Genomic DNA, 14,954 nt, shown 5'->3' with positions numbered 1-14,954 from the left:
GGCGTGCGCCGACGGCGAACGTCGCGGCGTCGCCTCGACTGGTAGCCAGGCAACGCGTATAATATGACCAGCGTAATAGTTTGAAACGAAACGGTCGCGGGAGCGGATCGAGTTCCTCGTCCAACCATTTCTTCCCCACTTTTTTTTTCATTTTTTTAATCTCGCGATCCTTCGTCGTCGTCGTCGTCGACGACATCGGGCTCGATGGAGAACGGAAGTGGCACGCGACAGTACCGAAGGGAACCAAGGGAACGCTTGTACGTACACGTCGTGCACGCTTTATGCCGCGTTTCCATCGTGGAAAATACGTTTGGTAATTTACGTCGACTGTATTTGATAGCGTTAGATCTTTTCTGTGAAGAAAAAAGAAAGAAAAAGAAGGAATAGAAGGAATGTTCCGGTATTTTGGAGGTTTCAAAGTATGGTCGGCATTAGATATATATATATATATATACGTGGAAGTGAGAGAAAATTTTGGGTTACAAAGTGTGAGTTTAATACCATTATGGTGCAGTAAAATAATCAAAAATAGAAAAAAGACTTGCGGATAGAATGTAAAAATATTGAACTATCCACGCAGAATCTTTAAAAACCAGAAGTTTGAGTTAGTATGATGTAGTAGTTTCATAATCTTTTTTCTAGCCGAATCAAGTATGCCAAGGCGATTGATAAGTACATTGCGGATATTCGTGTAATCATAGAAAATTTCAAAGTGAAAAAAGTTACATATAATATGGAAAAATAGAGGAAATATTCGAAGCAAAATATTCATTTAGATATTTCATGGAGGAAACAAATCCCCATTTTTCTTTAGTTATACTCATAAAAGTATGAAATTGCATAAAGATCTGCACTCTAGCCATAAGTTCTTCTTCTTCTTCTTCTTCGGTCTAGTCTAAGCCAATGTCTGTTAAAAAATTTATTTCGTAAATTTTTCACGATAAACCGCTAGCCTTCCAACCTAACGCCATTGCGTCCTACGGTTTTAAGTAAAATAATCAATGGAAAAATAGGACAACGTAGGTAAGAAAACAAAGGGGCACAAACTTTGTGAAATATAAAAAGGATCGTAACGCTTGTTGTATCATCGATTATATCTTTGCAACTCGATCTTTCTTGTCGAAGTAGTGAGATTAAATATGAGGGCGGTGGTGTGGGTTTCGATCTACCGAGTAGGTTGATGAGTTATGTAGTCATTTCAACGATGAATGACTATCTTTAAATTATCCTTGACCAAGTGCGATCCCAATGCACAGCTGTCGCTAGAAGATTTGAAATGTTGTATCGGTGTAAATCAGGCTTCAAGCATAAAAAATAAATACGACAGAATACGAAATGACGGTGCATGCTTGGCGATGGATATAATGAGAGACCGATGATAGTAATTATTCGTGATGGTTTGATTGCAACCGATTGATTGTCGTACATGCACGTTACGTTAAAAAGAAAAAAAGAAAAAAAAATCGCGGAGAGAAAGAAGTACTTGACGATGTTGTACATATTCTGGAATACTTCAATTTAATAATAACATTGATTAACGGGTGAATAGTTAGCGTGATAATCCGTTTTTAATTACAGATTTCATATTACATCATAAACTTTGTATCTTTTTATACGACATTAAAAAAGAAAGGTCGTCAGGTATCGTTTCATAGTCGGCTAAGCTGAAAGTTTCGTCAATTGAGTAGGCTTGGCATAAATCGATCGTATACCGGTGAAGGACGAAACAAACGGCGCAAGAACTATAAAGAAGCTTTGTTCGTTCGAATATTTATCTTGCATCGCGTGCATCAGACATTTTATGCAATAAAAGGAAACAAAATACCTCTTTTATACTTTTTCCAGTTCCACGAAGCTTTTATCGAATACGCAATTTTCTAACCTAAGAAATCTAGGCTATAGATGAAAAACATAATAACACATTTCCTGTTCTTTGCGAGAGAACAGTTTTGAACCTCGTTATGTTATCAATCTTCTCTGCGTCGAAGCTGCTCTTCCATTCGATTTTGCAATTATGTATGTGTCTTTCGCTTATCGTTTTCGACATTTGTGACGATATTAATGACATTAGTTAGGCAGGTTAATATTCATTAAGTTAGGTAAATACATCTCTTTCTAGTCACCGAATGTCATCAAAATCAGAAAATCAACAAAAATGTATTTATCACATTTTCTCCCGTTAAAACTACAAATAGAAAATTAGTCTAGAAGAATATATTTTTAAATAAAAAATTTGCCGAGTAATTAAGATCAACCGAAATAAATAAAGTGGTCGTGTAAAAAAATTCTAATATCTAAAAGTAGAAGTTTGAAATACGCTGAATGAAAATCGTTGAAAGAGAATAGAGAGAGAGAGAGAGAAGCGAATGAAAAATTCAAAGTCGCACGAAATCTTGATATACACGACGCACCATTGGCTATTTTAATACCGTGTCAAGGAGTTAATTATGCATGCTTGTATTCAAGATATTCGCTTTGTTTTCCATTGGGGCAATGTGCGTCTATAAAACTGGGACGTATTTTAATTTCCATATGAAATTCCTTGTATTTAATCTTAATCGAAGCTTTCCATTCACCTCGCCTCCATACTAATTTCTTTCGTCACGATCGCGTATTACTTTTTCCCTGACCAATTACAGGTTATTAACTTCGATCTAACTAATCCTCGACGATACGTTTTTATTAGCAGAGTCGGAATAAAATCGGAATAAAATTTAATCGAAGATGAGATTAACTTTTATAGCTACCATTAGCAATATTACGATGGATATTACGATTATAAGAGACTAGTTTTCTCGACAGTTTTTAGGATTTTTCTTTTAGGAAATGTATTCTTTAAAATCAGTTAATCTGTTAATAATCCTCTTACGTTAAAGCTGTTAATAAGATTATTACACATCTAAAATCGCAGCAGAGTATACGAGACTGTTTACATATTCAATTACGAGTCACAACGACAGACCATTCTGTAAAAAGTCTACGCGTTTTATAATTTCCTTTATATTTTTCTCTCGTTTTAGCCTTAAATTGCCCTGAAACAAACGAACTACTCTATCGTTTTCCTTTGTGAAAAAATCGAACCGCGAAGCGCAGCTGATCCACAGGCTTCGGGAAATTATCTCGTTGTTCGATCGACAGCACGCTAATGTTCCAGCTTTGTTGATATACAAGATATCGAAGTAACGTATTATCATCTACATCGAAACTGATTCTACCATTAAGAAAAGTACGATTCTAACCGACAAAACAAACGAATCCTATATCTGCTAAAAGTGTAACTTCACATACATATATCTAACATTTTAAAATTTCTTTTATGCTTTGAGCTTCTTATAACAAAAAAGTTCTTCCACATCTTAGGATCTTTTGAAATATTTTATATCATAGAATATCCCAAACCCGACTTTCTTAAAAATATCTTTCGATATAAATGAAACTATAAAAGAAAACAGTTTGTTCCTGTTCGTGCTACCATACGAGGTCAACTATCGCGGAGGAACGCGGACCAACAGGTTGGAAGGGAAGGCGAGGACAGGGGATCAAAGGCTAAAAAAAGACGAATTAAAATTGTGCAGGTAGAGTCTGCGGTATGCGACAAAAACGAGCATTTTGATCGAGGAAAGCCAGGAAGATCGAAGGCCGAATAATTCGATGCAAATGCGTCAGGCAGGCATCGAAACGACACGACGGTACCGCCAAGCTCGAGTATATCGTGACTACAACAACACGCTCCAAAATGTCCTACGGCTCGAATCCATCGGTGAAAAGGTAAGGGGTGGCTTTTAGCTGGAATCTCCGCAAAGGGCATGATCGATAAACCACGACACCATTTTCAAAAGGTTCTTGTACGAATATCGTTTTAAAAAGTAGTCGTGTCTCGACGATTGACTTAGAGGTAATCGTGAATCTCAACAACGAAAATGAATTCACAAGGAAAGCTTAAAGCGAGAGTTCTCTATCTTTTTCCTTTAGGAAATTTCAAACAACTTTTATATCTATCTTTATTATAATTGTAAAAACAGTCAAGACGATCCCGATTAGTCGAATAAATTAAAGCTAACCAATAATACGCTTACAAATAAAATAGATTTGTTCCGTGGCTCTCTTTAGTCATTGTTCTAAGAAATCTTTATATATCCAGCTTTACGCACACGCTAAATTATGTTTTTAGCTGGTGAATTTTTTCGATTACGTTATATCCAATTTTACGCCACACACGTATTATGTAGCTATTATCGTTGCTTTTCTTCTACTTCTCTCTTCGTATTTTCTATTCTCTTTTATTTCTTGCATCATGTATAGATATATACACAATTGTGCGTGTATCTTGGCTTTACAATCGTTCTATTAATAAATGATAACAATGACAAGAACCTACTGTAAATAAACACCAAGGTCTATCCTTGTCATAAATAAATCTCAAGCTCGTCAATTTCGATAAATATCGACGAATCGTACAGATTTGTAGACAACATCGAACATCGATGCTTTAGGTTTCTCAGGTTTCTCAGGTTATGTAAAACGTAAGAATTCAATCGTAAAACACGATACGCAAAGTGGTTCTTAGAACAGGCATAAAAGTGGACAAACCGTGTGAGAAAAGGAACGTTTCAGGACCGCGTTTCGGCGAACGATGACAATGCTGGCCGCTATGGAAGCTACTTCGAACAAGCGTAATATCACGAACATGTATGAAGATGCCATTTTACCAGAATACAATGTCACCACGACAGCAAGCGGAGCGGCTAGTAAGACGAGTCACTTCGAGACCGATTTGCATGGGAATGTTAACATTCTTCTCGGCGGGTGAGTAACCGGCTTTCGATGCACGATACTCAATACCGGTCGATCGATACGATCGGCGATACACAATCCCGCAATCCACAGCTTTCAACGACTTTCTATCGTCACACGGGGAAACTCTACACGTGTTTTCGATTTAGTCGAACGGTATCCCGCGGTAATATTTTGTTCTATTGTACCTTGGCGGAGAATTTGCCTGGAATTTTCTTCGATGAAATAATGAAAAATTTTTCTATGCAGAAATAAACGCAGGGAATTTATTTAAAATTGCTTTTCTACAGAGTCATGAACAGTGAACCGATTGTAGATATTTGGCCGTGGAACCTGATCATTGATTTATCGATGAATATTTTTCTATATCGTTACGTTAATATTACAAAGAATTTAGTTTCAAGACTGTGAGGTATTTATTTTACAATATCGCGGGGAATTCAGCCAACGTTTGTCTATAGAAAGAAATTTACTTTAGATATTTTCCTCTGCTATGATAATATGGAATTTATTCGATATATTTTCTTGCGGAATCCCGTCATCCAATATCTTTCCACGATACTAAATTTTCTTTTAAATATTTCTCATCTAATTAGAAAGAAGGTTGAAAAAGTTTATTTTATATTTATCTTATTTTATGGAAATAAATTAATTACGGAGAGCCTAGTTCGTACATTTTTCTACGAAATCTCTGTGAATTTATATTAAACACTCTTCTACGCAATTACGAACGATTTATCTGAAATGTTTCTAGGAAAGTTCTATCGTTGAATATTTCTGTCGGGAATCAATTTATTTATTTAGATAACCGTAGAAAATTTATTTCAACTACTTCTAGATCGAGCAACCTTTAATTGAACCATTTTTATGATGTTCGAGTGCTATTAATAGGAATACGTTTCAGGATGAGTTGTTCCAGCTATTTGTATTTTCAACGGCTTCATTAACTCATCGATCGGTGTTATGTAACAACGAACGACGTAAATACGCTTTATTTAAATTTTAAATTATCTCCGTAACATGATTAAACAGAGAATCTGATAAGGAATAATTAAGGACGCCAGAGACGAATTTGCATAGGTTTATTATTTTTAAATCACTTGCAATTTATAATATTAATCAACTAACGGCGTCTTTTTGCTTGATTAAAGTCTACGCAACTTTCATACGGTTCTTCCCTGCAGAGCAAAGAAAAGATAACATCCGGTAAGCACGATTTAGCCTCCTTTCTATGTTATAGACCGTATTTACTGAGTAAACCACTAGATCAGTGTTTCTCAAACTCGATTAGCATAAGCAGCGAAACTTCATCATCTTCTTCAACTTCTTACGCTACAAACGCGCGAGTAACTTTTTGGAAAAAAAAAGAAAAAGAAAGTAAACAGGACATACCGTACTTAGTACTGCGAGCCTTCGTATTAAAAAACTTTGCGAAACTTTCATTCAATATCGAACATGTCATCGTAGAAACACTAAAACCTCATCGAAGAAGAAGAAAAGAAAATTCGATGGAAATTGAAAGAGAAGATGCTCGGTCGGATCTCTGGACGAGTTTATAAATTTCGTAATTTCAATTTGGAACAAACGAAGGACGTTTCAATCAATTTTCAAGCAACTTTAGAGAGATTCTTTAGAGAGAAAGATTCTACGCTCGACTTGATTTAAATCGTTCAAAATTATTATAATAAGATCGTTATTTATATAGTAAAGACGTAGCAAAGAAGGAAAGAGAATTCGCGAATCCTCGAACGACTGTAAAATTCGACAAATTGTATCAAAACTGACGTCGCAAATTTTGAAAATATCGCATTTCCGTGATTTTTATTGAAGAAATAAGTCGAGTTGGCTCGTGACTCATAAAGAGAACGGTTTGCACAGGAAGTGGCTCCGTCACCGTAATAATTGCAGGAACAACTGTATTACAGTAGCCGTGATCATTTAATACGCGGCGTATCGTAAACAACGGCCATCGAATCACCGGTTTGCCACGATGGTGAAGCTCGTGGTCGCAGAAATCGTCTCGACGAACCGTGAAATCGCAGACTCGTCCTTTTATCCGCGTGAAACGACTCTCAACGGCGGAGACTGTTGCTTACCGTCTGCCATTACGCTCAAGTTTCTAACTTTCAAAAAGCGTTAAAGCCATTAAGGACACTTTGAGGATTAGTGAAAGCGATTATCGCACTCGCAACAACAATCTCCAAGTTTAACATTAGCGAATATTAGCCACACTGATATTTTGCTGTCTGAGTTTGTGTTAAATCAATCAGCGACAGATTTTTTTTTACTCACTTTTTTCGGAGGAATAGCTTCTTTGACATCTGTACCTCGATTTCGAAGTTTCTTTTCATTTCTGTCGCCTACAATATAGAGGGTGATTCGTTTAAATCGATTATTGTTAATATTTCTAGTACTTTTTTATTTGATATGATGTTGCGGGCAGAAAGGGTGGAATTTTAAGGGATGCTAAAAGCTTTTTAAAGGAACTCGCCGCTCGATCGCACTACGAAACAAGTTTTTAAGAATATATTATATCTTTGAAACGATATTAGAGCGATCGACTTAAACGAAATGTTCTAAAATACTGACATACACGTGGTTGGATAGGGAATAAAGACGAAACGAACGAACGTCAACCCATAATTTATATCTCATTCGATTAACCGTAGCTGTTTATCACGATACGTTACTTGAAAACTATTTTCTTCCTTTGTCACGATGTTGCCGCCAGTAGAGAATTTCTATTGTAAATATACAAATGAAAAAACATTACAAATAGATTGATATTTACATAACTGTTGAAACAAAAACTTGTCGGTATATATTTTACTTTGACCTTCATCTTATACCTATGTTTTTGAATTATATGTATTTTCTAGATTCTTACATACATATTTAAATTTCTCTCCTCGTATAGGTAAACAAGTTTTCTATTACGAACAATTCAGAATAATTAATTCACGAGAAATTTACCTCGCATTTTAACATACGCGTTTCTATACGCCGCTATATTTCCTGCACTACGCGTCTTTTGCATATTTACGTTTCCTCTAAATCCACCATACGTAATTCTCCCATTCATAAGCAACCAAAATTTCTATTATAAAAGTCTTAAGAGTACGCCGTTTAATTCGCGACAAAATTCACCCTATAAGAGAAGCTGCGCGTCTACGAATCTCGTCTAAAATCGATAATACGATGAACCGTGGCTGAAGATGATTTAAAACGGCCACACAACTATGAGGGAAGAGGTTGACGCGCGATAAATATACGCTCGATGGTCTCATTTCTCTCTTGGCTACACGCTCACGTTATTCTAACTCGCGGCACGGGCTCTGTTTTCTTGCAGGGCGATGCTCAGCGGCGTGATTATGGTCGTCCTACTGATGTGTTACTGTTGTCACAAGAGCATCCGGAAGAACCGACCGCAAGAGTACCCGCAATACTGGAGGACAGAGCCAGACGTGCATAGCCTCGAGGTCTTCACCACGGAAGCGCACGCTGCTGTGAGTAACCTTTCTCATGATGCACATCAAATTGCTTAATTGACACGTCTTCTTTATACGAATAGACGATTCATTTCACGTTTACCACCACTATAACGTTCTTGTGAAATAAAAATTTTCTTCTCACACGGTGAAATTTTCATTTATATAATGGTATAATTTAACAGAGACGAAAGGATAATTTCGCTAACGTAAGATCGATTGGCCTGTGTAAAAAATCTGACAACGTAGCTTCATCCATTGTTTCTCATCTGACGTTCAGAATAACGACAATGACGAGAAATAGGCAAATAGAAATAAGTCGGGTCAACGAAGGGTTAGTGCACTCCGTTGGAAACAATTCGACTCGAGCAAATATCACGAAGGCAAGCAGAAAGGGTTAACAATAGCAAGATCTCAGTTTGAGAAAACGACGGTCGTAATTTCAAGCATTTATCAACGCAAAGTACGGTATACATCGTGTTCATTATGATTCGCGTTCACGAACGTGGTGCACTTAAAAGGCACGTTATGTAAGATTCAGTTAAAATAGCACACGCGAACCGAAGTTTCCGTGGCCCGATCAGATCGGGTTGGATTTAGGTGATGGTCGGATCTACTCGATCGTTCCGAGAAACGGATATCTTATCCGTGTTTCCCGACAGGCTATAGCTAAAATCGGTAGCCTCGTTTTCGACGAAAACCAACCCTGTTCAGGTTAATCCGGCCTTGTGCTAAGCGCGATAAGAACATATTACGCGATGATTATATTATGCCGTATAACTGACTAATCGCGCGATGCTCTATCATTTGCGGTGAAATCGTTTGCGGTTACCCTGGCTAAACTAATACGATCCTATCGATCAGGAATCTTCGTTTCACGCTTGGCTCGACTTTCGTCCGCACTCTTATCCAATGAAAACTGTGTGTTACGTCTCTGTCGAAAGACTGACAATTTTTAGATTAATTCACGAGGAAAGTTAGAGAAGCTGAAAGTTAAAAAAGTAAAAAAAAAAGAAATGATGAAAATTTTAAGTAAAAGTAAAATAGGTCATCCTCGAGGAATCCCTACCGTGATATCTCTAAGAATGTTTCGTCTTATACGATTAATACGATGTTCACCTTTAATACTAACGTTTTACGTTAATTTGATATTAAAGACGATCTTTACAATTTAAGTGATTCGCGAGAATACGTATATATATGTATATCTATACCGATGAAAATTAGATAAACGTTCTTTTGGTAGATCTGCCTGATGCGTGACGAACATTCCACCATCGATTGGCCAGATTTCGCATAAATTAAATAATTACTCGCGTATCGATTATATAAGCTTTAATTGTTCATTGTTAGACACGTGGACATTAATCTCTAGCGTTTAAACGCTTATTAGCATCCTGCCTCGTGACTATTTCGTTCGAATCGCAGACTTGTTTCTCATAACGAAATAAGGCTCGTCTCGTTTCGATCTCCGCCAAGTTCTAAAACTAAACTCTAAAACTCCTCGATATTGATGTTCGTTTTTTCAGTGCTGCGATAGACAATCGATAGGCGAGGGAAACTTGGACGAGAGCACTTACGGACCCCCTTCGTGTCCTGTGACGCCAAACTCTGGCCCTGGACCACCACCGACCTACGACAGTCTGATCTTCGACTCAAGAAGCCTGCCCAACTTCATCGATAAGAAGCCCGAAGGTGCGGAGACGCCAGGAATTATAATCCCTTCCATGGTGTCTACGTTACTAAGCTTGAGCACGACCGTGAGATCCACGGAATGCAACGAGGCCACGGAACAAGAAATCTCGGACGAAGGATTGCCTTCTTACGAAGCCGCCTTAAAGCTGGACGCGAACGGCTACGTGTAACACCGGCGACCGACACGCCTCTCTGATCCCGAAGAATTTTACGATTCTTCGAATCGATCGCGTTCCTTCGCGTATCTGTGTTCAAGTAGAGCAAAGAGATTGGAGCGTCGAGGGATTGGAAAGAAGGAAGTTAGGTCCATTGATTTTTCACTTTTGCGCCTCCACTTCTCTACCTACGTTTGGGAAAGCCTTGCCTCCTTGTGTTTACAGCGTCGCGAAGAGAAGCTTTTTCGACGGATCAGACTGAGACTCGAGCAAGACCGTGCGCAATTGAAATTTCTGAAAGTTACGATCCAAAGGAACAGGACGAGCAAAGAGTGACACTCGGAGTGGAGCAGTTGGAGGATGTTTGGAAGAGAAGTTTCTAGTCTTCGTTTTTGATCTCGAGAGAAGAATTCGTCGAGCAACGAAATTGTAAGTTGACAAGCATCGGACGCTTAGATCTAATTGCGGAATTTTGAAAAAACAGAGCGAATTTATCGAACCAAGATCGAGCAGTTTCCAATCGATATGTTCCAAGTTACTTAGAAGGAAGATATAGGCGTTCTTTTTTTGGCTTCGAAGAAAAGAGGTTTGTCTCGAGGAAGAAGTTGAGATAAATAGAAGCACCTGTGGATGTTCGATCTTGCGATCGAATTTATGGGAGACGAGAAATCGTTCGATGGAGAATAGATTGCAATCCATAGGTTCGAAATTACGTGCCTGGCAAGAACGATCTTCGCCTGTGATTTTTAAAGAAGAAAAGAGCCGTGAGATAAATATTCAGGACAACATTAAATTTCTAATCGAGTTTGCGACGAATGAAAAATTACGTATCGAGTGATGTGCTTCAGACTATTTGAGAAAAGAAAGGAAACAGTGACGGTCGAAATGGAGTACGCGAATCAGGTTCGATTTTTCTGAAACCGTGACACTCCATCTGTGAATTATTATCTGTGAATATAATGCGATTAGATGAATGTTGATTTGTGTTTGATTAAATCGAATACCGAGATTCGAGAATTCAGCAACATCGTGCAACGAACGTATTCCAAAGAATATCCCGCATAATATCTCATTTCATATCATTTAGAAACTCGAATTCTCATCAATTTTCATGTAACGTGTAAACCTGCTCTAAATAAATACGAGAAATATATAATACACGAGCATTTGAGAAACCAGGCGTGCTAATTGTTCCAACTATCCACAGTGTTAAATGTCGGATATATTCGCAGCAGCTGCAGTGAACCCGTGGTAATCGCGTAAATTCGCGTAAATAAAAAGACAGAAACAACGATATCCGTTGGACAGATCGCGATCGTCGTTAAACTTCTCATCGGCTGAAATAGTACGCAGAGAGCGCAAGAAATCGATGATCTTATCCTTCAGCAAGTGAAGGCCACTTTAGTGGTCCTCAACCATATCGTTGATCAGCTTAAAGACCACTTTAGGCGGGCATGAATTACGCCTTCGTTTATGGTCGTTCGCGGAGCTGATCGAGTGTCGCGAATTCGTCTATGTGTTAGTTAACGCGGCTGGTCGGAGTCCTCGAAACGGCTTATGAAAACATATTTCTTTTGTCGGCGAGGAAAACACGAGAAAAAGGATTGAAAGAAATTTTGGCCAGAGGTTCGGATATCGATAAAAATGTGCAGCGCGACGATTCTATTAATCGAAGGAAACCAATCTGACAAAATTGCGCGATAAGCGAGAGGATTTAATACATCGTTCTCTGAGAGGCGAGAAATTCCACGAATTTGGATTTGCCACATTTCTTCGATGATTTATTCTCGTTCCGAAAAGAATATTTTTAGTTTCAATGGTGAAAGCAAGGGAAAGAAAATTAAGGAAAATATCGCGAGGTTCCGATAGCGACGAAAATATCGAACGTTTTCTTTTAATCGAAGAAAATCAATCTGGTAAAATGGACGAAATAGAGAAATAATAAATAAACGAAGTGACTCGATATCGTGCTTTGAACAACGGCGAATTCGTAATATCTCTTCTGATAATAGATACGATAATAGATAAAAACAGCGATATGAATTATTCGATTCGAGCGTAAGACTTGTTCCTTTTGAAAATTAACAAACGACGAATATCCGACGAATTATCTAGAAATATTTGTCTTGCGGAGGAAAGATAGTTTAATCTATTCCCAATTTCTTATCAAGCAAATAAAATATCAGTTAAAGCATAAAATCATAAGCACATTTTAGTAACGATATAGTATATAACGAAATGATAATATTCCACTTTAAAATTGCAAGTGTAATGAATTATTATCTGGCTTATCAGTCAGAGACTAAATAACATGTTATAATTATAATACAAGCATGTAAATTGTCTCCTTAATGTCAGTGATTACGCGGTGACAAGTTAATTTCGAAGTGTATTCCCGTGTTTCAGATAGTTATTGCTTATCTATAGTTATTTCATTCAACGAATTCCGAAACGTGTGACGTCGGGACCGGATACACATTGCAATCCAAGATAAACGATATGTTATCGTCGAGCAGTATGCAAAATTAGCATAAAACTAATCACCGCGGAGTTTGTGACAATCCCTCGAGACAGCTAATGCCATTAACCGACAAATTAGTTTATTTGTTTATTCATATGTTTCCTCCATAGCGTATAATAAAACGATACGTATTAATATAACTTTGTTTTACGCTCAAGTCTTTTGCATAAATAATGTTTTTCTATTTTCTTTTCTTAACCGCGATTATTTAAAAAATCCTACCTGATAAATTAAAAGAAGAAATTGTTTCTCTTAAATCGTCTCAAACTATCTTCAATTTCTGCCTCGATTATATTTTTATTTTTTATCGATATCCGTGTATTTTTCCTCGTGATTCAAGCGTAGTTGTGTACGTTGTGCATAGAGTGAAATCATGATAGTCGTATCTCGTTATAGAGCTGATAAAATTGCAAGATCTTTCGTATTACGCATAACGGTAGTTCATCGAGTGTTTTAACAACAGTTCAAATACTTTCACGAGCCTCTGTAATTAGGGTAACGTGTACTCCATGGTATCTCAAGTATCGTATTTCTAATATCTACGTATACAGGCGTTTAAATAACCTTTAAATCGCGTAATATCAGTATAATTATTACAATATGGTAAGTTGATCGTAGGTCGTTCGTTATCATCTGGAATGGAATTATTTACGAGATCCACGGCTACCTTATTTAAAAGTTCGTGATCGAGAGTAGAAAAGTTTCGGCGTGTAATCATTTTCCGATCTTGTCGGTTGGAAAAGAAGGAGGGTCGGAAGTTCAGCAACTACCCTCGTGAACGGTTCGACGATTTCCGGTCGGCTGCGAAAGTGGATTGCCATTCGTGACAATAAATTATTTCACGCCCGTTAAAGCAACCTTTTTTGTCACGACGGAACGTTACGAAAGAGGAAATCGTAAAACGAGCTGTGAAACGATCCGCGATGTTGTAAGCCCGTGCTTCGCTTCTTCGAAGGCTTATTTCTTCGAGAGGAAAGAAACCGATTGTACCAAGAAAAATTTCTATCGATCAGTGTTTGGTATAATATCGATCGTAACTTACGATTATCTTTCGCCTCTCTCATAACTAATCCATTCCATTATTTTTAAATTGTCATTATTGTTACCTAAACGAGGCTCGATAAGCCCAGAAACCTGATTTTCAGTAGATTATGGTTTTCGAATATTTTCAGCTTTACTTAGATATCGATCGTCTCTCGTATATCTAACAATTCATTTACGGCATCGCTTTGGAATTTGTCAAATCCGGTAAACGAGGAAATTTGAAAAATTTCTATGAATCAGTGTTTGCTATAATATCGATCGTAACTTACGATTATCTTTCGCCTCTCTCATAACTAATCCATTCCATTATTTTTAAATTGTGATTATGGTTACCTAAACGAGGCTCGATAAGCCCAGAAACCTGATTTTCAATAGATTATGGTTTTCGAATATTTTCAGCTTTACTTAGATATCGATCGCCTCTCGTATATCTAACAATTCATTTATGGTATCGCTTTGGAATTTGTCAAATTACTCCAACTCCGGTAAACAAGGAAATTTTCTACCAACGTTCCAAGCCAAAGGATATGAAATAGAAGACTTGCATAATATTTTCTACTTGTAGAATACAATTAACGTAATTTCAATAATCGACCATTGAATGTACGTATCGTGTCGTCTAACGCATATTCACAGGCCGTGAAAAATCGAGAAACAGGTCGTACGAGTTCGCGTATATTTCTGACGCACTGCAAACAGGAACGTAATATGTTTCGATTAATTGGCCTTGCCGTAATGGTGCCACCGTCTGATTCATTATCCACGTCGACCGTTCGACGACAGAATAATCGCGTGTTTTACAACGTCGCTGGATTTCGGGTTTAAACAACGAACCGGAGAAAACCGGTTGGCTTTTCACAGACTTCCACCCTATTCACCCCTTGTTCCGTTGGTTTCTCGTATTTTCTTCCTATCACTTAATAGGATATTTTCGATTCAGGCGACTTCGTGAAGCGTGTTACTCGTCTTTTATTCTAGTCCACTCTTATTTGAAGAAGAACGCTGTTCTGTACATCTAAGTATCTTCGTGAACGTTTAGATATTATTTTATTGCCACGAGGTGTAGAGTATTCGAAGAAAGTATTCGAATACTCGCAGAAACGTCTGACGAATAAATATTTACTATTATCTTCCAGCTCTCTTATAAATAATCCATTGGATTGTTTTTAAATTGTCATCGTTGTTACCTAAGCGAGGCTCGATATGCCTCTGAAATTACCTTGAAATAAATCTAAGACATTCTGAAATTTCATAAAG

General features: G+C 37.5%; 2 protein-coding genes across 7 annotated transcripts in view; one reads left to right on the top strand and one right to left on the bottom strand.

Moving 5' to 3' along the window:
* LOC100740428 (probable beta-hexosaminidase fdl) overlaps window positions 1-14,954 on the bottom strand; it is a 39,249-nt gene that overhangs the window by 15,618 nt on the left and 8,677 nt on the right. The window contains exon 3 of one of the 2 annotated variants that reach the window (XM_024370180.2): window positions 7,087-7,154. The exons of the other annotated variant lie outside the window; for it this stretch is intronic. Within the exon in view, the coding sequence (XP_024225948.1) occupies window positions 7,087-7,145 (59 nt within the window). The 5' untranslated portion in view covers window positions 7,146-7,154. The remainder of the gene's footprint in view (window positions 1-7,086; window positions 7,155-14,954) is intronic. 2 annotated transcript variants of the gene reach the window in all.
* LOC100740633 lies at window positions 54-11,300 on the top strand. Of its 5 annotated transcripts, none has more exons than XM_012389924.3 (5): window positions 54-257; window positions 3,576-3,768; window positions 4,615-4,806; window positions 8,144-8,300; window positions 9,812-11,300. In XM_012389924.3, the coding sequence occupies exons 2-5, from the start codon at window positions 3,737-3,739 to the stop codon at window positions 10,145-10,147; spliced, it is 717 nt and encodes a 238-aa protein (XP_012245347.1). In that variant the 5' UTR covers window positions 54-257; window positions 3,576-3,736; the 3' UTR covers window positions 10,148-11,300. The 5 variants fall into 5 exon arrangements, with proteins under 5 accessions (XP_012245347.1, XP_012245346.1, XP_033178699.1 ...); XM_012389923.3 differs by having other exon boundaries at window positions 54-313; XM_033322808.1 differs by having other exon boundaries at window positions 54-313; window positions 3,388-3,768.

Source organism: Bombus impatiens, unplaced genomic scaffold (genome assembly GCF_000188095.3).
Source record: "Bombus impatiens unplaced genomic scaffold, BIMP_2.2 scf_0670, whole genome shotgun sequence".
NCBI classification, from domain to species: domain Eukaryota; kingdom Metazoa; phylum Arthropoda; class Insecta; order Hymenoptera; family Apidae; genus Bombus; species Bombus impatiens.
Note: the sequence above shows the minus strand (reverse complement) of the source record. Positions and strands in the feature narration are given on the sequence as shown.

What these genes read in the sequence shown, in the direction of transcription:
- LOC100740633 (XM_012389924.3), top strand. Translation starts at nt 3,737, where the DNA reads ATGTCCTACGGCTCGAATCCATCGGTGAAAAG. An exon ending in TCGAATCCATCGGTGAAAAG is followed by an intron (nt 3,769 to 4,614) that starts GTAAGGGGTGGC and finishes GGAACGTTTCAG; the next exon opens with GACCGCGTTTCGGCGAACGA. An exon ending in GTTAACATTCTTCTCGGCGG is followed by an intron (nt 4,807 to 8,143) that starts GTGAGTAACCGG and finishes GTTTTCTTGCAG; the next exon opens with GGCGATGCTCAGCGGCGTGA.